Raw genomic sequence first — 24,604 nt, forward strand, 5'->3', positions numbered from 1 at the left:
CTTCAATCTGAGACGGTTTATGGTCTTTGCTGGCAGCACTCATCATACGTCTATTGTCTGGATATGAGGCTGAGCACGTGCCCTCAACTTCTGTGGTCAACCATGGTGAGGCCACTTCTGAGTGGAACCTGTCTTGTTACACCGCTGTATGGTCTTGGCCGCAGTGCTGCAGCTCAGTGTCAGGGTGTTGGCGATCTTCTTATAGCCTCGGCCATCTTTATGTAGCGCAACAATTTTTTTTCCCAGATCCTCAGCGCTCTTTGCCATGAGGTGCGGCCATGTTGAACTCCCAGTAACCAGTATGAAAGAGTGTGAGAGCGATAACTCCAAATTTACCGCACCTGTTCCCCATTCACACCCGAGACCTTGTAACACTAATGATTAATGCCAGTGGTTTAGACATTAATGCACCACATTTACACTGTAATACAAGCCGTGCACCGACTACTCTACAGTGTCATATCTTCAGTGTTGTCCCGTAAAAAGATATAATAAAATATTTACAAAAATGTCAGGGGTGTACTCACTTTGGTGATACACGGTGTACATCTGTAATGTATATAAATATATTTTAATTTATACACTGTGTATAATAACATAACAAAAGACTGACCATCACTTCCAAAAAGAAAGTCAAATGTGAACAGGTGCAAGCTAAGAGCCACTCTATGTGTAATTAACAAATTAAAGCTGGGCTCCGTTAAACACTATAGGATGCAGACACTGACTATATGAAATCGGAATCACATTACTGCTATAGAAAATAAGGTGAAAAATTTAAATACTTGGCCCATATATTGGCCTTCGTGTGTGCGCGCTTTGTATGGAGTGTGTATGTGTGTATATATATTATACACACACCGTACAAGACAAATCTACATGCACACGACAAAGAGGGGCAAGAGGTCCAAGGAGTGAGGCCGATGTTACGATGTATCTGGGGACTCCATGTGCTGAACGTCCACATAGTCACATCTCAGGATCGTTACCTGCGTCTTCAGGGTTCGCTCAGTCAGCAGCTGCTTCTCAAATTGAGTTTTAATGGCCACAATGCTGGATCCCTCGTCCTTCAGATATATAATTTCTGTAAGAGAAAGCCAAAACAATATTAATAATATTTCTCCTACATTCCCGTCTTAGATCGGAGTCTCATAATGAGTAGATGTAAATGAATGGTTGAAACGGAGCTCATCTGTAATAGATGACAATACTCACGCTCCTGCGCCTCCTTCACTTTGTTGTTCAGCTCTTCCTTCTCGTTCGCCAAATTGGCCACATCTGTAGTTAGTGTTTTGTTAGCTTCCTCAAGCTAAAAGGAGAAAAATATACAAAGTCAGGACGTCGGACAAGTAAGGTGAAATAATAAAAAAACACCTTCAAGGACTTTAAAATATTTGTAATAATCTTAATTTTATAGAACGTTTGAAGTAGGGTTTATTAGGCTTTCTAGCACTATTCTAAAATGAGGACCTGTTACTTGCCCTAATTATGTAATTTATTTTTCACCTTGTGTAAATGCCGCTGTTCTCCTGAATCCGGCGTTGTCTTTCTTTCGTTCCTGCGCCTCTCTATTCCTGAGATATGGCCCTCTATTCCCTGTATATATATTTAACTCTTGTGAGCTAAGTGGACGTGGCCCTCAGCAGGGCGTGGCCCTCAGCAAGGAGCGGGGTTCGGCAGGGAGCGGGGCTCGGCAGGGAGCGGGGCTCGGCAGGGAGCGGGGCTCGGCAGGGAGCGGCTCTCAGCTGGGGGCGGCTCTCAGCTGGTTGTGGCGCTCAGCTGGGTGCGGCGCTCAGCTGGGTGTGGGGCGCTCAGCTGGTAGTGGCGCTCAGCTGGTAGTGGCGCTCGGCAGGGAGTGGCGCTCGGCAGGGAGTGGCGCTCGGCAGGGAGTGGCGCTCGGCAGGGAGTGGCGCTCGGCAGGGAGGGGTGTTCGGCAGGGAGCGGGGCTCGGCAGGGAGCGGGGCTCGGCAGGGAGCGGGGCTCGGCAGGGAGCGGGGCTCGGCAGGGAGCAAGGCTCGGCAGAGAGCGGGGCTCGGCAGGGAGCGGGGCTCGGCTGGGGGCGGGGCTCAGCTGGGGGCGGCTCTCAGCTGGTTGTGGCGCTCAGCTGGGTGCGGCTCTCAGCTGGGTACGGCGCTCAGCTGGGTGTGGCGCTCAGCTGGTAGTGGCGCTCAGCAGGGAGTGGCGCTCAGCAGGGAGTGGCGCTCAGCAGGGAGTGGCGCTCAGCAGGGAGTGGCGCTCAGCAGGGAGTGGGGCTCAGCTGGGTGCGGTGTTCAGCTGTGTGCGGCGCTCAGCTGGGTGTGGGGCTAAGCTGGGTGCGGCGCTCAGCTGGGTGCGGCGCTCAGCTGGGTGCGGCGCTCAGCTGGGTGCGGCGCTCAGCTGGGTGTGGCGCTCAGCTGGGTGTGGCGCTCAGCTGGGTGTGGCGCTCAGCTGTTCTGTGGTCTCCTCCTCCTCTTGGGGACCACGCCCACTTAGCTGACACAACTAGAATTACACACAGGGAAGAGGGCCGTATCTCAGGAACGGAGAGGCGCAGGAACAAAAGAAAAACAACGTTGGATTCAGGAGAACAGCAGCATTTACACCAGGTAACAAAACTACACATTTATGACAAGTGACAGATTCCTTTTAAATGGGTTGTCTAGGATTTTTAAAAAGTAGATAACATCAGGAATTAGTACAATATGATAAACTTTCAGTATCCCCCGGCTTCAATATACATACTAGCATCCCCAATGAGGCTGGAGATTATTTGCATTTGTCCCGTGAAAAATGAATGTGACATTACTGTCGCAGGAGCGGTAAGAACAACCAGAGTGGCGGTGCAGGAGAGGTGGGGGATAGCCTCGATAATTAATACTTATTTCCTGCTCTGGACAATCATTTTAAATATTTCCCCTTTCACCGCTTATAAGGACTCACGCACATCGCCATGTTATCGCTACATTTTGGAGGGAGTGTCCATAGGACTCATCTATACAATGAAGGTCTCCTTTAAATCTGTTGATTGATATTCCTCAATTAAAAATACAGCCATCAATCCCGGAAAGTTTAATTTAAGGTCTCGCCCATTTTCTTTCTTTTCAGGTAAAATTGAGTTTCTATACCTATGATTTTGGGAGCTTTGTGTACATACCCCAATTCAACTTTTTTGCATTTGTCCCGCTAACTACTCACATAAAATTATTATTGTTTGGCCCCAATTAAATAAGAACAATAATTTTTAAAGTGTGTTATATGAAAATGGTGGCACTGTGTATACCAGCATACCGTGCATAATAGAACCGGCATTTACGTACAGAATTAATGGTGGCGTATTTCTCAGCAAGCTCTTGTTTATGACGAGCCATCATCTCCTTGATCTCCAGCTCTTTCATGATCTTCTCTTTCTCCAGGTCAGAGTACTGCTCTTCAGCAATGGAGCGTGCCAGCTGTTCAGAGTCGGCCTTGGTCAGTGTGATCTCCAGCTGAGCAGCCAGAGAGTCTCTGCAAATACAAAAAAAAAAAAATGTAAAATTAAAAACCAAATATCCAATTTTTTTTAGTAAAATTGGACTAACACAAGTGTATGGAGCACTTAAAGCACATTTGTCGTTTCAAAGGACTTTTCAGAATCCGTTATATTTAGATAACAGTATTTCTGGCCATTATGGGCCTTGTATCCTAGATTCATCACCAGTTGCTAATTTTCAGTTTTCTCTGAGCTAGTGGGTAGAGACTACTATGTCTCCCATACACAGTCATGAGGGATTCCTGCTCCCTTGCTTCTATGTAGAGCATGTTGAGAAGAAGCTGCTGCAGCAGCATGAAGACCTTATCCAGCAGTACTGAGCAGTGTAACTGTGAACTCAGCACTGAAATGAGATCAACACTTATTAGAAATCAGTAGTAAAGTTTCTGCCCCTGTCTTTTTGCAGCTGCTTCCACCTCCCTCCTCTTTCGAGAGGTAACATGTAACCTTATCGATTAGAGAGCTGACCACGTGTGTCATCTCTCAAATTTGATTTAAGCCGTATTTCAGAATTAAATAAAAGATAAGGATTAAGGGTAAAGGAGAAGAAGTGGCTGATAACAGGACAAAAAGGCTCAGCCGCTGACCCTGTGACTTACCGCTCATCCTGGAGCTCCTGAACTTTTTGCTGCATGTCCTTGTAAAGTTTCCCCTGGTCTTCACACTCTTCCTTGAGTTCTCGCACCTGGGTCTTGTACAAAGTCTAGGAGCAGAATTTAAAAAAAAAAAAATAATAAAATGCCCTTCCCAAAAATAAAGAGAACGAGGCCAAGCTGCAACACCAGGCACCGCCCATGAGGTTCTGAAACATTTGTTATGCTTTGTTTCAAAGAAAACATTAAAAAATATTTTAAGGGTAACCATATGCAGGAATGGAGGATACAGGTAGATTTAATTACAGAATTTAAGTACATGTATTTTCTGTGATACTCTATGCATTGTGCGGTTTGGATACGTTAAAGGGTTATGCTCACCCGGGACTATATATACCCTGAATGTGAAAAATCTTTATAGGTATTGTGTTATCACAATATGACCTAATGTTTAAATATAATTTTTATGTTAACTTTATTTTTATTTAATTTTTATTTTTTATTTCACAATCTGAAAAAAAAAAAAAAAAATATATATATATATGTACACCGTATATACATACACACACACACATATATACAATATATATATATATATATATATATATATATATATATATATATATATATATATATATATAATCTTGAAATTTTCACACAGAAACCTAATCCAGCCTCTGATGATAATGAGACTTCTGAAAAGTCTGCTGTGTTGAACAGGAAGCTTCAGTCTTCTTTAGTAGTTTAAGACCTTGTGGCCGGTGTGAAAACAACAAAATCTCCTTTTTTAATACAGATTCCAATATAATAATAATTAATAATAATAATAATAAATAGATTGCAAATTAAAAAAAATACATTTGTCTCAAAAATCCAATTTAAACAATAAGTTATTTCCTGATACTTTAACTTTATTTTGTGCGTAAACGTTACTGCGACAGTTACATATATATTGATAAATTGTGGGGGGTTTTTACATCGTGAACTACTTGAAACAAAATACATTTTCACATTTTAATTTTATTTTCTTTTTTTAAACAATTAAAGGGTTTACTTGAGATTACAACTACATGGGGAGGTGAGCGGCAGTGATGACTGCACATACTGCCAGGACATGTGCATGATTGGCGAGCATCGTCCAGTGTATCCTGGCAGGTATGTGCCGGCGAGACATCAGCGCTACTCACCTCCCAGGGCGGAAATGGGCAGCGCTGGACAAACCCTTTAATGCCCCGTAGGGAAGGTAAAAGATGTACATGCTTACAGAGAAATACTGCTCAGCCTCCAGCTGGTCTTGAAGTTCTTTCATCTGACCATCTGCATCTTGACGTTCTCTGCAGAAAACAAGACGTGGGAATTATTCTCCTAAACGAGTTTCTCTTTTGTACAATATGCAAACTGTCTCCACAGAGAGGAAGAGGAGTAGAACTCTAAAGCCGTCTATTGGAAGCAGTGATCCTAAAAGTCAGTATAGACCCTTTAACGAGCCTGCGATATGGTTGAAGAGGCAATATGCATATTTAATTTCCCAGAGGAACAGGCATGGCTTATAAGTCTCCTCACGCTAACATGCTAGGCCTGGTGGCTTGTCACTCTCCACAAGGAGAAACATTGTCCCTAAGATCTCATTCTTAAGCCTACCAACTAGCCAAATCAGATCTCATAATTAGCACTGATGAGGGGCAAAGACCCCGAAACATCATGTCTGCAAATGGAGATTCTGGTTTGGCTTTTATCCCAAGTCACATAGCAAGGCTTGTTAAAGGGTCGATAACTTAGGATTGTTTTGCACACTGACCTGATATTTTGATGGATACAATCTTGGGATGTATAGGAAGTTTTGTTTGCCTCTTATTGCATTTTTTTTTTGTTGCAAAGTTGTGATTACTGAAAAAAAACGCAATTTGGGAGATTGGATTTTTTTTTGCTCTTTTCTGTTTATGTCTTTACCAATCGGGTTGATTAATCTTATATTTCGATGGATCGGACTTTACTGATGTCGTGATACCAAATATGTTTATTATTTTACTTCTTCATTTTTATTGGGAAAAACAAGAGATTCCTAATTTGTTTTGGAGGTTTTTCTTTTCTTTCACATTTTTGTTTTGTCCCCTTAGGGGACTTGAACCTGCCATCATTGGATCGCTTATACCACAGTATTACAGTATGTGTGAAATAGACCTTCCCCTTTGAAGCTCAGTCTGTAGCTGGGCTTCATAGGAGGACCAAGATGGCAATTACGTAGGTCTTCAGCAGGGAACTGGCTGACACATATTTGGGCCCAACCTGTGACATTACATGTCAGGAAGGGTTACAGTAAACCTGTGACAATACACACGGTGACTAATCTCAAAGAAGAACTGGGCAGATTTGTTATAATTTCGTGAAAAAAAGATTTTGTTTAATTTATTCTGGGCTCAGGAGTCCAGTGGGAGGAACTCTATGACAGACGAGGACCGCCCACTGGACTCCTAAGCATTATTTAAAATAATAAATGACACGTTATTCTGAATCTTTTCCTACAAAACATCAATATGTCTCGCTCTGTAATATTAAGTTTGACGGACAGATGGCGTCTTACTTGCGCAGCTCGCTGTTCTGCTTCTCTAGGCTCGCCCTGATCTCGGTCAGGTGGTTGATCTCCTGCTTGAGCTGTTTCTCGGACATCTTCAGAATGTTCACTTGCTGAAGCTGGACCTTTAGGTCGTTCTGCGTCAGACTGCGTTTCTGCATCTCCTGCTCGGTTTTTAAGGTGAGGTTCTTAACCTATGGAGAAAAAAATGAAATATTAATAGGGCAGTTGTATCAGAAAGTATACCCAAACCTCTCCAATGGGTTCGCCTGGATGAAAAGATGGACACCACTTATACTCCCAGTTTCCCCACAATGGACCAATACGTCAGGCAGAACTTACATCTTCTGTGAGTTTGTCCTTTTGCACATCCAGCTCATTAATCTTCTGCTTGGCTTGTTTGAAGTCACAGTCCAGCATGGAGCATTGCTTCTCCGCCTCCAGCAAGTTGTTCTCCAACCTCTGCTTAGACATCCGCTCCTCCTGCAGCTTCCTCTCCATGTCTGTGGGCGACAGACAAGTGACGGTTAGCACTCTTTCTTGGTTATCACTCTTTCTTCTCTATTCTTTGAGAACACTTGTAGAGTAAGTACACGCCCCCAATGAAATCTCTCTGGTAATGCCCACCCCCAGTGAAATCTCTCTGGTAATGCCCACCCCCAGTGAAATCTCTCTGGTAAAGTCCACTTGAACTTTAACTGTTTATGTGCCGAATACTTTGCTTTTCTTTTTTTGCAACAGGGATGCGAGACTTTTACAAAATATATAGTTTATATTATATACGCCGTATATATATTATTCTGCTCTATAGCCACTATTACATTGTGAAAAATGTGGTGAAAGGACTTCCAAGCTATAAAAAATAAATAAATAAAAAATTGTCCCTAAAAAGGCAAACAACCCATTTCAGTCCCAAAAGAGCAAGATCCGTAAGTAGTTAAAATACAACATTTTAGCTACCTGTAACCACCACTAGCGGAAGTTTTCTGCATACTGTCTCATTACTGAGCTTAATGCACGACTGTACACCTAATCACCGGGAACATGAAATACAGTAAAGTGAAGTGCTGCGAAGATCCAGCCAAGCTTTATTGACAAGCTAAGTGGTGAAGAAGTTCTCAACGTGTAGTTTTCAGGCAGAAATTGTCCTGGGTCACCCGAATAAGTGCAGGAATAAATAAAAAATACATCCTAATAAGTAGTAATGATATCCATAACGGCAGCTATGGTTTACACCGGACCCTTTATTACTCAGGGTACAGTCTTCGGGCACGTGCGATGGCAGTAATATGGACAGCAACATACACTATTGTACAAAACAATTGCTGGAGGTAAATTGATAATATTTGGGAATTAAAGGGAAATTTATTCTAAGCAAGAAAAAGGAGTAAAAAGAAAACCTGAATTCCATCCGAATACTTAGCAGAGCGGCGACTGTGTGGCTTGTATTTATAGATGCCGGGCCCGGGGGAGCAGACTGAGGGCTGTGTTTATTTTGGCTCAGGTATAGTTAGACCTTTGTCTCGTAAATCCAACGTGTGTGGGGTCCAGTCATTGCAGGGACGGCCAGAATAAGCCCTACGTATGTGTACCAGGCAGGAAGAATCCAGCCCTGACTTCATCTGACCTCGTTCAGTCCCCGGGAGACTAAAGCGAGCGGAGATTCCTGCGGCCCGGGCTTTACGTGGACTTGTAATGGCATGCTGTGCGTCACAGGTATGGCATGACTGCCATGCTCTCATATAATGCGGCCTTTCAAGGACAGCCGTGTAACCCTTACCCGCCCGGACAGTGGAAACCCGCTCGCAAGGACCGGGAGCTGCAGTTCCTTGATCCCAGTGATTTAGCAAGCTATCACTTATTGTGTTTTTAAGTTGGGATTACCCCTTAAAATGTCCTATAGTTTGTGCGAATCGATTGGCAGGACCCAGTCCAGGAGCCACAATGGCTGCTAGAAAGGAGCTGTCAGAACCACCTCTTACATCCCGACATCCGCGGCTCTTCTTGTGATCAACCTGCCTGGCATGACGTCACATGTGCATCACGCCGCAACAATGACGTTGTGCCAGGCCGGGGGTCATTCTCAGGGCTTCCCGTCCAGCAGTCGCAGATTACAAACATGGCCGAACCACAGGGTCCTGCAAATCGATTTGCACCAACTCTAAAATGCCCAAATGTATCTAAAGCTAAAAATGAATCTGCTTCGTGAAACTATTTAATTGCAATATATTGCTTTGCGCCTTCAGTACCTATGCAGACCGATGTATCTCCACGGTAACTTGTCAATAGCTAAGCCAGCCCCATAGTCTGTCATTCCCAATGCGGATACACACTACAGCCGGGACCAAGGAAGCCATATAACAAACCCCTGAGCCTGTTTTCACATCCCCTGCAGTGCCACTCAATGGAAACCGTAGAATTACACCGCGTCCATTAAAGTCTGAAGGCTGTGAGGAATGTATGTCAGGGGAAGACTCTTATTAATTATCGGAGGGCCCTAAATGTGAGGCCCAGTAAACCAGGCGGCCCCTATATAACCCGTCTACCTTTCATGGCTTCAGACTTGGTCTCTTCGATAGACTGGTAGATTTTGTTCTTGTCTGCCAGCCGTGCCTTGGTGGCTTTATGTTCGGCTTCCTCCTTCTCCACGCTCTGCTGCAGAGATTTCAGCTTGTACGTCATGTCGATCTCCAGGTTGCTCTTTTCCTACAATGATATGAATCAGTCAGCAGTTACGGTGACACATAATGCCCCTGCCGGTGTAAACAGCGGGAAACATCCCCTTGTTATCCGGTTACACAGGCAAAATCTGTCCTCCGCTCCGCGGATTCTTGGACACAAAGTGCAATTACAAACAGGCAACATTAACACTGGCGCAATCTGCACCATCAGGTCGCTCTAATCCCGCGTGTTACATCAAGGTAATGGATTTTTCTAGCTCACAAAGTAAGACCTTTAACACTTCTTTTTATCGAGACATAACCTTGCCGTCCTTCAACAAAAACCAAGTTTTAAAGTTTTTCACCTGCGGACGCTGGAAGCCTCCGGTGATCCATTATATGCATCGCTACCTGGGAGGCGGTCGCGGCCTCGTCCGTGCATGATGGTGCGGGCACGGCTTGTATCACGCACCTTCTCGGCCATGCAACGTCGAGCTTTTGGAAAGTCCATTCAAACCACGATGTTTAGTTACAACGTGGAACGAGTCGGGTGGAAGATGGACACAAACGGAAGTGGAAATACACTGATGGCGGTGCTAAAACTTTAGAATGGAGTGGTTTTTGTTTAACTGGATCGTTTTTGGGAACGTCCAAGAAAGTTGGTACAAATGTAAGGATGACTGTAGATACCAAGAAGGGGGGAAAAGAATCTAGTTTCTCCTATGCTCTCTAGGGTCTGCCTGTTACACAACCTTCTTCCTTTACCCCTCAGCTCACTAGAAGCAGAACTACAGGGATGTACACGAACTGCTAGAGATGAAAGCTGAAGCATGGCAATCACACTCAGATCTGCTGTGCTCCAGCACATGTGATCTTACCCTGTTCTAAGAATTAGTAGGGGCATGTTCTTTTTCACCTTGTATGTGAATGTCTGCTTATGACTGGCAGAGCTGGCAGCACTATGACAGGAGAACTACTAGAGGTTTTTGCAATGAGACTCAATTTCTGCCCTTTCCTCCTTCTCCCCACACTAACTGATAGAGATGAGGGATGGTAACTAGTCACACTCGGGTCTGCTGTGCTCCAGCACATGTCACCACTCTGCAGTGAGGAGAGCAGACTGTCAATACATGTCTCACACGGAGCCTGTTTTCAGCTATTGTGGGGGAGGGGGTATGTCCAATTTCATGGGTGTCCGTTCACTAGAAGCATGACTACGAGGATGTTCATAGTCACGAATGATCCATGTTGACAAGCCAATAATCGCCAACGTACAATAATTGGAAGCTTCTGACTATCGGCCTGTGTAAATGGGAAAGCAATAACTTGACGAATGAGCAAAAGGGAAAAGATAAACGGCCACATAACTCGGACGGGGATCACAACGCAATGCTCGGAATGGAAGGCGGCTCTCCTGACCTGAGCAAGACAGAAATATATGCCGACAAGCTTGTGCCGGGAGAGCAGACGGCCAGTCCGAGCATTGCGTGGCGATCCTTATCTGAGTTACATGGCCGTTTGACTCTTTGCGAACACTCATTCGGAGAGTGTGATGGTGCATAAAAATCATCTTTATCGAAATCATGTGTAAACCGAAGTGCTCTGATGTTGTATGGGGTCAGAAGGATAACATGAGCGATCAATCTGTAAACAAGCGGCGATCGAGAGTTGGCTCATTTAATTGGGCCATATAGAGGGCTGTGCGGGTAAGAGCACAGCGTCAAATCTGGTTAGCTCTGCCAGACATCAGCGCTGGGTAGCAGATCCCTTCTAGAATCGAGGGGCACTGATTCGGCCCCCAATGCTCATATGATTGACCACTGCACATATACAGGGTGTCATCCAGTTAGGGGAAACCCTTTATTATTTGCTTTACGGTTACCAACCTTCTCCAGGCCAGCCAGCCTCTCCTGTAGATGCCTCTTCTCGGACTCCGCTCGTGTAAGGAAATCCTTTCCCTTCTTTACTTCATCTTCTAGTCCCGATATCCGGCCTGCAGATAGTGAAGAACATGTACTGGATTGGTCCGAGCTCTCAGCATTACATGTGCTGTATATAGCGGTATATCACACGCTCCACTAAGGGCAGGACCTCGTTACCTTGAAGGTCGCTGATGACCTCTGAGCCCTGCGTCCGGTCCCTCTTCTCGGACTCCAGGGCTGACTGCAGGTTGATGTAGTCCTTCTCTAACTTCAGCTTGGCGTTTTCCAGCATGCAGGTCTTGTCCTGGAGCTCTCGGTTATTGGTTTCCAGCTGCTGGATCTGTTTGGACATCTCGTTTTGCGTCTTCCGTAACCGGGCGGCTGTGTCCGACTCCGTACGGAGGAGAGCATTGGCTTCGTCCAGCTACAGGGGAATCATAAAGCCGTAAGATCAGCGTCAAGTCTACGAGCAGCCGAGGCGCGGAGGACTGATCGCACTCACTTGTCTTTGGAGCTGGTTCATTTTCTCATTGGAGATCTGGGAATTTTGGTTTCTTTTCTTCGAGTCTTCAAGTTGATCTTTCAGACTGTTTACTGAAAAAACACAAGCGAAAGAAGTTGTTTTGTTTTTTTCTACTTCCAAACTATTATAGATAAACTTTACACAGGAAAAGTCTCCTCAAACCCTAGAGCCGGCCATACTTATGGTCAGCCGCACTGCTAATTACGGCAGGAGGAGCGGACGCTGTTGTGTATGATGGGGTCTCATCTCCTGAGGAGGGACGTCTAAGGAAAGGATCGGGATTTTGGACTTGTCAGAGAGTTTTGTCCTCGGGGGAACGAGATGCTGCCACCAGACAAATTTGGCATTGTATTATTGGCGAGGCCGGGAGGAAAAGCTGTCGGCAAGATAAGAGGTCATCCTTCAACTCTCTAAAGCTTACGGAAAGCTTTAAAAGGGTCATAAGGAGCGCTATATTCCCAATCACCAACCCCACACTTATAGCTTAAAAGAAATTATTAGTACTAGGTAATAAAAAAAAAAAAAAAAAACACACAACAACTCCCGGACAAGCGCCGCTCCTCCATACTAAAAGTTGTGTCCAACAGGTGCGCCATGTATTGGTGGCTGATTGGCTGCAGTGCTCACGCGACACAAGAGGAGGAATGGCGCTGGTCTCAGGCAAGTATCAATGTTTCTTTCTCTCAACTCCAGTAGCGGACAGCCCCTTTAATGTCCAGCCAAATCATGCCTAAAAGTTGCATTACCAATAGTGAGGAGCGAATGTTCTCGGATAAGGTGTTATCTGAGCATGCTCGGGTGCGAACCAAGTGACTTCGTCTTGCTCGAAAAGTATGTTAGAGTTCCCGTGGCTGCATGTCTCGCAGATGTATGACAGCTTCAACACATGCAGGGATTGCCCACTAGGCGAGACATGCAGCCCTCGGGACTCAAACATACTTTTCGAGCAAGACGAAAACACTCGGTTAGCACCCGAGCATGCTCAGATAACACCTTATCCCAGCAAGTTCGCTCATCACTAATTATCAAACATGTTCAATACTAGGATGAAGGGTGAGAAGAGCACAGCCAAAAACTCTGGGACAGCTCACTTTGAAAGGGTAGACTCGCTCCAATCAAGGAGTGGTCCATTTCAGAAAGCTATTACCCCTGGCTGCAGGATGTTTTTATTAACCGTGTTACCTACCCACCCCAGGTCCAGCACTAAGCCTCGGCTGCTGCTCGTGCCATCAATTTAGGCAAAAAAACCACTGAGCTCGACGTGACAATAACAGACACTTGGAGAAGTGGCTCAGTGCGGGACCCGGGGAGGGTGGGAAAAGCTTGCATGTTTATAAAAAAAAAAAAATACACAAAGGGAAATTGGAAAACCCGGTAAAACTGCTATAATGTTATAGTAAAGGGTTTCACGGGAGGAGTATAATGAGGTTTGGCACGCGCCGAGATCACAAACCTTCATTTTCCAGGCTGCGCTTCTTCTCGGCCTCATTCTCCGCTTTTCTTTGGTACTCGGCATTCTTGTGCTGGAGCAGAGCCTTCTCACGCTCCAGCTGCCGGCTCGTAGACTCCAGGTTTTTCCGAGAATTTATCTGCATCCGAAGAGGTAAAATATTGGTGATTATTTCTGGACCAGGACTGATTCTAGGTGTCAGGTGTAAGGGACGTTACCTGTTCATCGAGTTCCTTCATTGTTTTTTCCAAGCGGGAATTTACAGACCTAAGAAAAATATTTTATGTTACTGCAGAAATTTATTGAAATAAATAAAATATAAATTAATTAAAAAATAAAAAAGAAACGCTGACTAATGTCAGACAGTGGGCTATGGCACCAAAAAAAGAACAAAAAACCTAAACCATCATGTTCCTGTCTGTATTGTGAACGCCCGTGTGCTAGTGTTTATGGCAGTCTGCTCCTGCATCTGTCTGTACGAAGACGAGCAGCACGGTGGCTCAGTGGGTAGAACTGAAGCGCTGGGGTCTTGGCCACAAATCCCACCAAGGACAACATCTGCAAGGAGTCTGTATATTCTCCCTGTGTTTGCGTGGGTTTCCTCCGGGTTCTCCGGTTTCCTCCCACACTCCAAATACATACTGATAGGGAATGTAGATTGTGAGCTTCAATGGGGACAGTGATGATAATGTGGGGAAGCCAGGAGCACCGTCCCGCGGGCGGGGAAGCCAGGAGCGCCGTCCTGCGGGCGGGGAAGCCAGGAGAGCTGACCCACGGGTGGGGAAGCCAGGAGCGCCGTCCCGCGGGCGGGGAAGCCAGGAGAGCTGTCCTGCGGGCGGGGAAGCCAGGAGCGCCGTCCCGCGGGCGGGGAAGCCAGGAGAGCTGACCCACGGGTGGGGAAGCCAGGAGCGCCGTCCCGCGGGCGGGGAAGCCAGGAGAGCTGACCCACGGGTGGGGAAGCCAGGAGCGCCGTCCCGCGGGCGGGGAAGCCAGGAGCGCCGTCCCGTGGGCGGGGAAGCCAGGAGCGCTGTCCTGCGGGCGGGGAAGCCAGGAGCGCCGTCCTGCGGCCGGGGTAGCCAGGAGCGCCGTCCCGCTGGCGAGTTATAGTGCCATTAACTCCACAGCACTTTACAGTCATCATCATCACTGTCCCTTATTGGGGCTCACAATCTAAATTCTGTGTCAGTACGTCTTTGATAGGAAGGTGCACTGAACTGTTTGGCCGCGCCAAGAGTGCTTGGTTTGCACAGTGATTTTGTGGTTGAAGAAGATGACAATGAATAGTAAAGCTGATGCCAGAGTCTGGCACCCCGGAGACCAGACACTAATAGTGTCATCTGTGTACCTGTACTTGTGCTCGGACTCATCTTTGGCTTGCATCTCATTCTGAAGCTTCTCCTCCAACTTCCGAAAAGCTTTCTGTAGTTCTGCAGACTCCTACACACACAGAAGGGACGCGGGTTAAGGACAGACCTGCAGTCTGCAGAGCTAATCTGGCCTTTAGACATGACGGAGCCCATTATATGGCCACAGGATATAACAGGATTTGTTTCAGTCTATGATATGATGGCAGTGTGAACACAATGCGGCCAATCTCTGCTTTCTCCTCCCGTCTTCCCAGAGCCATAATTCTTATTTTTCTGTCCACATAAGACTTATGAGGGATTGCTTTTTGCGGGACGAGTTCTACTTGTGAATGACACCATTCATATTACCAGATAATGTTCTGCAAATGGGGAAAAAATTCTGACATTGCTTTTTAGGAATTGTTTTAGCGGTGTACATTGTGTGGTAAAAATGACCTGGCAGTAGGATTCTGCTCATCGGTACGATTACGGTGATACCAAACTTCCAGTTATTTTATTTTTAAAAAACAACCTAATTTGGGCGTTCTTGATTTTTTCGTGTTTCTGGTGTTTCCCGATTGGGTTAATTATTTTTATATTTTGATAAATCAGTCTCTTCTGAACCTGGCGATGCCACAAGTTGATTTTTTTTTTAGTTTTTTTTTTACTTCTCTTTATTTTTATGGGGGAATGCTGATAACTTTAACTTGTGATTTTTATTTTTACTTCTTTCATATTTTTTAAATAACATTTTTTTTTTATTTTACATGTTCATCCCCTTAGAGGACTTAAAAGATGCGGATCGTGTGATACTTGTCCTATATACACCGATGGGTGCTTAGATTGACACACCTCATGCCTGAGCGTGTTAAGTGCCGCTGTCAGGGTTTAACAGTGGCATTTAACAGGTTAACAAGCTTTGCTCCACCTGCAATATTTAGAGGCAGCTTCTGGCTGTAAAACACAGCCATCACCTGCCGGGTATGGGGCGGGCTCAGCTCCATACACCAGCTTCCGACTTACACCGAACATGTATAGCTAATGTCGAGAAGGGGTTAATGTTTTGTTAAAGCCAGGGTGACAACTAATGGCTATTCCAGACCAACAATTTTGCAATTTACCGCTAGTTAACATTTTCAGACGTTCTTGAGATATTAACACTTTTATTCTCTTTTGTTTATAGCTCGTTGCCTAGGAGACCGACCACCACTGCCTGTCGAGCTTGTAAAGCACTTTAATGAAGTTGACTGGGACAAGGAGGTAACACTGTGCTCCAGCTATCTAGACCAGGCACAAAACAATGCTCAATTAAAAAAAAAGCTTGTAAGCACTGCTCATGTTCTGCTCTTTAGCAGCAGTGGTCGGCCTCCAAGGCAACGAGTTATAAACAAAAATGTTAATATCTTAAGAACATCTGAAACTTTGAAAAAGCAATACATTGCTAACTTGGATTTTATTTATAAGGACAAAAGCCATCAATGAAGTTGGGAATGATCCTTTAAAGTCCGAGTCAGACTTCACACAATTTTTTTTTTATTCGATTCCTAAATGCAAAGTTAAACAACTTTATAAATAGTTTTCATTAAAAGAGTTCTACTACTCTGCGACTGCATAGCATAGTCCTTTTTGTTGCTTAGTTACGGTATCTGCAAAAATGTGACAAATTGGTCAAAGCTCCCAGCTGTGATCAACTCTCCCTTCTCCCAGAGATTGCAGTAAAGGGAATTGTACACAGATCTACACAGCATGAACAGGATGGAAAGTATTTCAAGGAACTCAAAGAACACAGAGTGTTTAAAAAAAAAAAAAAAAAAAAAGGGAGGAATGCATGTGAAAAGGAATTGCAGGATAGAAGCTGTGCTGATACGAGCTCATATCCAGCCTGTATTCCTGGGAGAGGCACTCCCACAACAGAATAATCTGAAATGTGGATTAGATACATATTTTAACCTTCAACCCACATAGTGTACACCATAGAGAAATTTGCTTTTCCCTCCTTTATGATAGAAGTTCAGTATACATCCAGATGGCAGATTTGACCATTTGCATCTTTATTACTGGGGAACACTACTTTGCTGGCTTAACTTCCCAAGATAAGATCAGCTGATCAAAAGCCAAAATGGCGGCAAACAGATGTCAACTATTTAAAAAAAAAAATTTTTTATTATTATTTATTTCATTTATTTATTTATTTTTTATACAATATAACCCCTATAATAGGAGCCAGGAGAAAATTAAAGGGATAAAGGGAACCGGTCACTTGATACACGCTTCACAAAATGTGGTAGTATTAATCAGAGCCTGGTTGCAGGGTTGTAAATTATACTTTACCGACCCAGCCGGAGACAACCATAGCCAGAGTCAAGCCTAGTCCGGCTACACCATTACCCTAATTTGGTAACCCCCCTCCCCCCCATTTACGGATATCACTTTGCCCAATGACTCACCTCTTTTGTCGGCTTCGTGGAGGAGTTCTGTTCCTCTCGGCCCTTAGACGGGCCACTCAGCAATCTGCGAAACAATTCAGGGAAAGCAAAGAGAAAAACACACGTGAGAGAGACACAGACAGACACCGAAGACACTGAACAGTCCTCGCTCATAAAAATACTTGGCCACAGAACTCCACATTTCTAAACAGTTTATGAAGTTTAGATCAAAGACGAGAAAGAGAAAACTTTGCTGATTACAGCTTTGTTTTTAAACATTTAGGTCACAGGATGATCCGGTGAAGCCTCGGGGGGTGAGAACGAAATGTGGATGGACCTGAACGGGCCCAGCTGTCTGTGCTCTTTATCAAGCGCCCCTGACTCAAAAATATAAGCTCACCCCCGAGGCCATCAGGACAACCCCTATAAATGTATGTCATGAAGAAATATGGCTGTCACCAAGAAGGTGGCGTTAGTCTCCATTAGGTATTCGCCTCTATCAAGTGCAAAAAGTGGCTACAGCTCCGCCCCCCCCCACCACCACCTTGAACTCATGGGCACGTGTATATTTTGAGTAATGTGCGGGAGGACAACAAGCTCCTTCCATGTCATCATGGACTGATCTGTAAGGAGACTGAACGGCCAGGAATTCTTTAACACACATCTAATAATCAGTAGGGGAATCAAGAAGTAGTATGCAATAGAAAATTGAGGACAACAAATTGGCTCCTAATAACTTAAAGAGGTGTTGCAGGCGGAAATAAGAAGTCTACAACCGCTGTATGTGACTGCTGAATGTCGAACCGCGATGGTCACGATGATTGGAAGCCCGACCCGCAGCACCATTTAGTAATGGAGATAGAAGTGCCCACTTCTGCAGTTCGGTTCAGGTCCTGGTGTATGGAGCCCCGTGGATCAGCAAATGATCAGCTATTATGTGGATAAGGGATGGCTTGTTTTCACCGGACAAACCCCTTAACCCCAAGGGTGGTTTGCACGTTATGGACCGGGCCAATTTTTACAATTCTGACCACTGTCCCTTTATGAGGTTATAACTCTGGAACGCTTCAACGGATCCCGGTGATTCTGACATTGTTTTCTCGTGACATATTGTACTTCACGTCAGTGGTAAAATTTCTTTGATATTACTTGCGTTTATTTGTGGGAAAAAAATGGAATTTGGTGAAAATTTTGAAAATTTTGCAATTTTCCAACTTTGAATTTTTATGCCCTTAAATCACAGAGATATGTCACACAAAATACTTAAGTAACATTTCCTACATGTCTACTTTACATCAGCATAATTTTGGAACCAACATTTTTTTTTGTTAGGGAGTTATAAGGGTTAAAAGTTGACCAGCAATTTCTCATTTTTACAACACCATTTTTTTTTTAGGGACCACATCTCATTTGAAGTCACTTTGAGGGGTCTATACGATAGAAAATATTCAAATGTGACACCATTCTAAAAACTGCACCCCTCAAGGTGCTCAAAACCACATTCAAGAAGTTTATTAACCCTTCAGGTGTTTCACAGGAATTTTTGGAATGTTTAAAACAAAAATGAACATTTAACTTTTTTTTCACAAAAAATGTAATTCAGCTCCAGTTTGTTTTATTTTCCCAAGGGTAACAGAAGAAACTGGACCCCAAAAGTTGTTGTGCAATTTGTCCTGAGTACGCTGATACCCCATTTGTGGGGGTAAACCACTGTTTGGGCGCATGGCAGAACTCAGAAGGGAAGGAGCGCCATTTGACTTTTCAATGCAAAATTGACTGAAATGGAGATGGGACGTCATGTCGCGTTTGGAGAGCCCCTGATGTGCCTAAACATTGAAACCCCCCGCAAGTGACACCATTTTGGAAAGTAGACCCCCTAAGGAACTTATCTAGATGTGTGGTGAGCACTTTGACCCACCAAGTGCTTCACAAAAGTTTAAAATGTAGAGCTGTAAAAATAAAAAATCATATTTTTTTTTTTTCACAAAAATGATCTTTTCGCCCCCAATTTTTTTTTATTTTCCCAAGGGTAACAGAAGAAATGAGGCCCCAAAAGTTGTTGTAAAATTTGTCCTGAGTAAGCTGATACCCCATATGTGGGGGTAAACCACTGTTTCGGCGCATGGCAGAGCTCGGAAGGGAAGGAATGCCATTTGACTTTTCAATGCAAAATTGACTTGAATTGAGATGGGACGCCATGTTGTGTTTGGAGAGCCCCTGATGTGCCTAAACATTGAAACCCCCACAAGTGACACTATTTTGGAAAGAAGACCCGCTAAGGAACTTATCTAGTTGTGTTGAGAAAACTTTGAACCTCCAAGTGTTTCACTACAGTTTATAAACGCAGAGCCGTGAAAATAAAAATTCTTTTTTTTCTCCACCAAAAATATTTTTCAGCCCCCAGTTTTGTATTTTCCCAAGGGTAACAGGAGAAATGGGAAACCAAAAGTTGCTGTCCAATGTGCCCTGAGTACGCTGATACCCCATATGTTGGGGTAAACCCCTGTTTGGGCGCATGGCAGAGATCGGAAGGAAGGAGCACTGTTTTACTTTTTCAACGCAGAATTGGCTGGAATTGAGATCGGAGGCCATGTCGCATTTGGAGAGCCCCTGATGTGCCTAAACAGTGGAAACCCCGAATTCTAAATGAAACCCCTAACCCAAACACACCCCTAACCCTAATCCCAACAGTAAATGTAATCCAAACCCTAACTTTAGCCCCAACCGTAACTTTAGCCCCAACCCTAATGGGAAAATGGAAATACATACATTTTTTTAAATGTTATTATTTTTCCCTAACTAAGGGGGTGATGAAGGGGGATTTGATGTACTATTTATAGCAGGTTTTTTAGCGGATTTTTATGATTGGCAGCCGTCACACACTGAAAGATGCTTTTTATTGAAAAAAAATAGTTTTTGCATCTCCACATTTTAAGAGCTATAATTTTTCCATATTCTGGTCCACAGAGTCATGTGGGTGTTGTTTTTTGCAGGACGAGTTGACGTTTTTATTGGTACCATTTTCGGGCACGTGACATTTTTTGATTGCTTTTTATTCCGATTTTTGTGAGGTAGAATGAACATAAACCAGATATTCATGAATCTCTTTTGGGGGGGGCGTTTATACCGTTTCACGTTTGGTAAAATTGATAAAGCAGTTTTATTCTTCGGGTCAGTACGATTACAGCGATACCTCATTTATATTTTTTTTATGTTTTGTCGCTTTTATACAATAAAAACTATTTTATATAAAAAATAATTGTTTTTGAATAGCTTTATTCTGAGGACTATAACTTTTTTATTTTTTCGCTGATGATGCTGTATGGCAGCTCGTTTTTTGCGGAACAAGATGACGTTTTCAGCGGTACCATTGTTATTTATTTCCGTCTTTTTGATCGCGTGTTTTTCCACTGTTTGCTTGGAGGTATGATAATAAAGCGTCGGGTTTTTTTTTACGGTGTTCACTGAAGGGGTTAACTAGTGGGACAGTTTTATAGATCGGGTCGTTACGGACGCGACGATACTAAATATGTGTACTTTTATTTTTTTATTTAGATAAAGAAATGTATTTATTGGAAGAATTTTTTTTTTCTTTATTTAGGATTTTTTTTTTTTACACATGTAAATATTTTTTTTTTTACATTGCCCTGGGGGGGACATCACATTATATTGACAGATCGCTGATCTGACACTTTGCAGTGCACTGTGTTAGATCACCTCCCTGCAGGACCCAGAAGGCCCCCCGCTGCCATTTTGGATCCAAGGTCTGCAGGGAGGAGGATGGAGGAGACGCTCGGAGCAACACGATCACATCGCGTTGCTCCGAGGGTCTCAGGGAAGCACGCAGGGAGCCCCCTCCCTGCGCGATGCTTCCCTGTGCCGCCGGAATGCTGCAATCATCTTTGATCGCAGTGTGCCGGGTGTTAATGTGCCAGGAGCGGTCCGTGACCACTCATGGTACATAGTGCCTGATGTCAACTGTAATAATCAGCTGAAACCTGCCGGCGATCGGCCGCGCTCCCCCCTGGCAGCGCGGCCGATCGCCTGTGAGGAACTATCCTGTCACTGGGAATTAAGTCCCAGGTCACCTTGACCGGATTATACGTCATATGGGATAAAGGGGTTAAGGAGACTTTAAGGTAGAGATTTTGAACAGAACCAAAAATATGTAATCAGCATGTCCTTGCTGTTAATGGCTGGTAATGCCAAATGTAAAAGAAAAACCCCTAAATTACAAGTAAATGTGCCCAAAGACAGCAAGAAAGGGTTAGTACGTGGATGAACAATACATACAGGTTCTCTCGGTAATAGGTGAATCCGATGAAGGGCAGCTGGTTCCCTGCAAATGCTTTGGGGATGGGAAACGTCTCCACGTTGCCTTTGTCGTCTTCAATGTCGTCAAAATTACTGCTGTCAATATCGCTGCTCAGCTCAGGGACCACCGGGGCGGCCGCTATAGGATGACAATACACGCATAACATATCTATAGAGGGCTGGATTCTAGTTCCCTGATCCAGAGCTCCAAATCCCCCGCACAACAGCTACAGAGGATCTCAATTTTTCTTTACATATATACATACACACATACATAGATTCTATACATACACACACCATTCTATGCTTTGGTTTCTGCACTGTGCATAGATGCGGAGGTATGGGGCACACAGTCCTCGCTCTCGCAGGTACAGCATAGTGGGCGCTTTGTGTAATATATAAAGGTCTGTGACTCCTAACAAGCTCCTTATTCACTAGAGTCCGACGTTCCCAGCCAAACCGGAGAGATCAACAAGACGTAAAGCACAAATAGACCAGAAATGTTGTAACCATTTAACCATTCAGGCAGAGACGGTGTGTGTGAAAACCAAAAAGTCATCATCTCAGTAAATTAGAATACTTTATAACACCAGCTTGAAAAAAAATATTTTAAAATCTGAAATATTGGCCTACTGAAATGTGTGTTCAGTAAATGCATTCAATACTTGGTCGGGGCTCCTTTTGCATCAATTACTGCATCAATGTGACGTGGCATGGAGACAATCAGCCTGTGGCACTGCTGAGGTGTTATGGAAGCCCAGGTTGCTTTGATAGCAGCCTTCAGCTCATCTGCATTGTTGGGTCTGGTGTCTCTCATCTTCCTCTTGACAATACTCCATAGATTCTCTATGGGGATAAGGTCAGGCGAGTTTGCTGCCAATCAAGCACAGTGATACTGTTGTTTTTACACCAGGTATTGGTACTTTTGGCAGTGTGGACAGGTGCCAAGTCCTGCTGGAGAATTAAATTTCCATCTCCAAAAAGCTTGTCGGCAGAGGGAAGCATGAAGTGCTCTAAAATGTCCTGGTAGATGCCTGCTCTGACTTTGGTCTTGATAAAACACAGTGGACCTACACCAGCAGATGACATGGCTCCCCAAACCATCACTGATTGTGGAAACTTCACACTAGACCTCCAGCAGCTTGGATTGTGGTCTCTCCACTCTTCCTCCGGACTCTGGGACCTGGATTTCCACATGAAAAACAAAATTTACTTTAATCTGAAAACAACATCTTGGACCACTGATAACAGTCCAGTTCTTTTTCTCCTTGGCCCAGGTAAGACGCTTCTGGCGTTGTCTATTGGTCATGAGTGGCTTGCCACAAGGAATGCGACACTTGTAGCCCATGTCCTGGATACATCTGTGTGTGGTGGCTCTTGAAGCAATGACTCCAGCAGCAGTCCACTCCATGTGAATCTCCCCCAAATTTTTGAATGGCCTTTTCTTAACAATCCTTTCAAGGCTGCGGTTATCCCGATTGCCTGTGAACCTTTTTCTACCTCACATTTTCCTTCCACTCAACTTTCCATTAATATGCTTGGATACAGCACTGTGTGAACAGCCGGCTTCATTAGCAATGACCTTTTGTGGCTTATCCTCCTTGTGGAGTGTGTCAGTGACTGCCTTCTGGACATCTGTCAAGTCAGCAGTCTTCTTCATGATTGTGGAGCTACTGAAACAGACTTTTTAAGGGACCATTTTAAATGCGTAGGAAGCCTTTGCAGGTGTTTTCATTGGCTGTAAGCCATAATTATCAAAATTAACAGAAATAAACACTTGAAATAGATCACTCTGTTTGTAATGTATATATACACACACACATAACCACTAAAATATACATACACGTGTGTGTGCGCAAAAAAAAAAAACAGCAGCTCTGCCTACATGGGTGCAAAATTCCAACATGGCAACACACAGAAATACATATTCATACACACATTATAAAAATAAGCGTAACTTTAAGTGTACTAAACTCGGTATCTAGTACTCACTTTCTCGTATATTGTCCCAGGTCCACTGGTCATTCTTGAAAAACGCGTGCTGCTTAATTTCCTCTATACCATTCCGCCCAAGTCGCACCTCCCTGTCCAGGGCAGAAGAACCACAAGTTACACCAGGGCAACCCTTGGCCGGCCGTGCATCAATACATCAGTAAATGAAAGGTTTAATGTGGCCCGCTGTCAGTCCATGCACTGGGCTCTGTGGCTCTTATGTGCCCGATATCTCGGAGCACGGGGAAGGTGAGGAGTGAGGAGAACGTAAGCAGCAGCTTTTTTGTCTGTAATCCTCTTACGACGTCGCGTGTGGAATGAAATAGTTTTCCGTCCAGATTTGATGGGAAGTTCAGCAAAAGCAGGCCAGCGACTTAAACTGAGGAAAGGATCCTATGAAGAGGGGGCTGCCAGGCGCTAGGACAGAGGATGCCAGCAGGGGCTTAGGATGACAGCGCCGGGACGCCTTAACCCCCTCACTGCCGGACAATTCTGCCAGTGATCTATAGGCTGAGGTAAATAAACGGAGAAGGGAATTAACCCTACTTCTCACCACTGTACAGAAGATGGGATTATAGGACCCCGCCAAATCTAAATATTTGGCTTGGCCGCTGGACCGTTCGGAGAGAGCAGAAGAACAAGACTCCGTTATCCGACAGGCGCAAGGTGTGTGACGCTGAGCACAAACAGGCCATACATCCAGATTCCTCCCGCTACCTGCCCTCAGCTCACAAGACGAAGTCGGGTTTTTGTATCAAGTTCTTCTCAAGTTTCTCCGGTGGACGGTTCACACACGAGACTGACCATCATGTGTCCCTGTATTAGAGGGGTGCCACAACTCTTTTTGGGGAATTATTTGATTACACTTTAAAAAAAATTATCACCCATCCGTCTGTTGGGACCCCTAAAAACAGGGCTCTGAAATGCCCTGTCTGTATGAAGCAGCGACCGGGCATGAGGACCACCGCCGCTCTACCCATTCTCTATGGCGAAGAGAACGAATGGAACAATGGGGCACATGGCTGACCACCACTCCATTCTCAAGGGGCATTTCAGAGCCCTATTTTCGAGATCTGTGGACGTCCCAGAGGGGGTAATTTAGGTGCTTAAAGAATTTTTCCCATCAATAGTATTATCTACCCACAAGCCTAGCGCTCAATGTTTGCTTTTGGGGTCCCACCACAAGGGTCTCCGCTGATCAATACGAACCAGCTCTTCTGCTGTGAGGAGGTGTTAATGGTGTGACGGTAAGACATGTGCGCTATTGTCCCACACGACTGTAAAGAAGACAAGGAAAC

At 44.5% G+C, this 24,604-nt stretch overlaps 1 protein-coding gene across 2 annotated transcripts in view; it reads right to left on the reverse strand.

Moving 5' to 3' along the window:
* Window positions 1–24,604, reverse strand: part of ROCK2 (Rho associated coiled-coil containing protein kinase 2) — a 174,345-nt gene that overhangs the window by 24,336 nt on the left and 125,405 nt on the right. For both annotated transcript variants that reach the window (XM_069728101.1, XM_069728102.1), the window contains exons 8-24: window positions 23,307–23,398; window positions 21,294–21,453; window positions 17,022–17,085; window positions 14,574–14,665; window positions 13,447–13,495; window positions 13,232–13,367; window positions 11,758–11,849; window positions 11,433–11,679; window positions 11,220–11,326; window positions 9,220–9,379; window positions 7,016–7,176; window positions 6,683–6,867; window positions 5,366–5,435; window positions 4,108–4,211; window positions 3,297–3,483; window positions 1,216–1,309; window positions 990–1,084 (exon numbers count right to left, since the gene is read on the reverse strand). In XM_069728101.1, coding sequence (XP_069584202.1) covers window positions 990–1,084; window positions 1,216–1,309; window positions 3,297–3,483; window positions 4,108–4,211; window positions 5,366–5,435; window positions 6,683–6,867; window positions 7,016–7,176; window positions 9,220–9,379; window positions 11,220–11,326; window positions 11,433–11,679; window positions 11,758–11,849; window positions 13,232–13,367; window positions 13,447–13,495; window positions 14,574–14,665; window positions 17,022–17,085; window positions 21,294–21,453; window positions 23,307–23,398 — 2,095 coding nt within the window. The remainder of the gene's footprint in view (window positions 1–989; window positions 1,085–1,215; window positions 1,310–3,296; window positions 3,484–4,107; window positions 4,212–5,365; window positions 5,436–6,682; window positions 6,868–7,015; window positions 7,177–9,219; window positions 9,380–11,219; window positions 11,327–11,432; window positions 11,680–11,757; window positions 11,850–13,231; window positions 13,368–13,446; window positions 13,496–14,573; window positions 14,666–17,021; window positions 17,086–21,293; window positions 21,454–23,306; window positions 23,399–24,604) is intronic.

This window comes from Ranitomeya imitator, chromosome 5 (genome assembly GCF_032444005.1).
Source record: "Ranitomeya imitator isolate aRanImi1 chromosome 5, aRanImi1.pri, whole genome shotgun sequence".
Classification (NCBI taxonomy): Eukaryota; Metazoa; Chordata; class Amphibia; order Anura; family Dendrobatidae; genus Ranitomeya; species Ranitomeya imitator.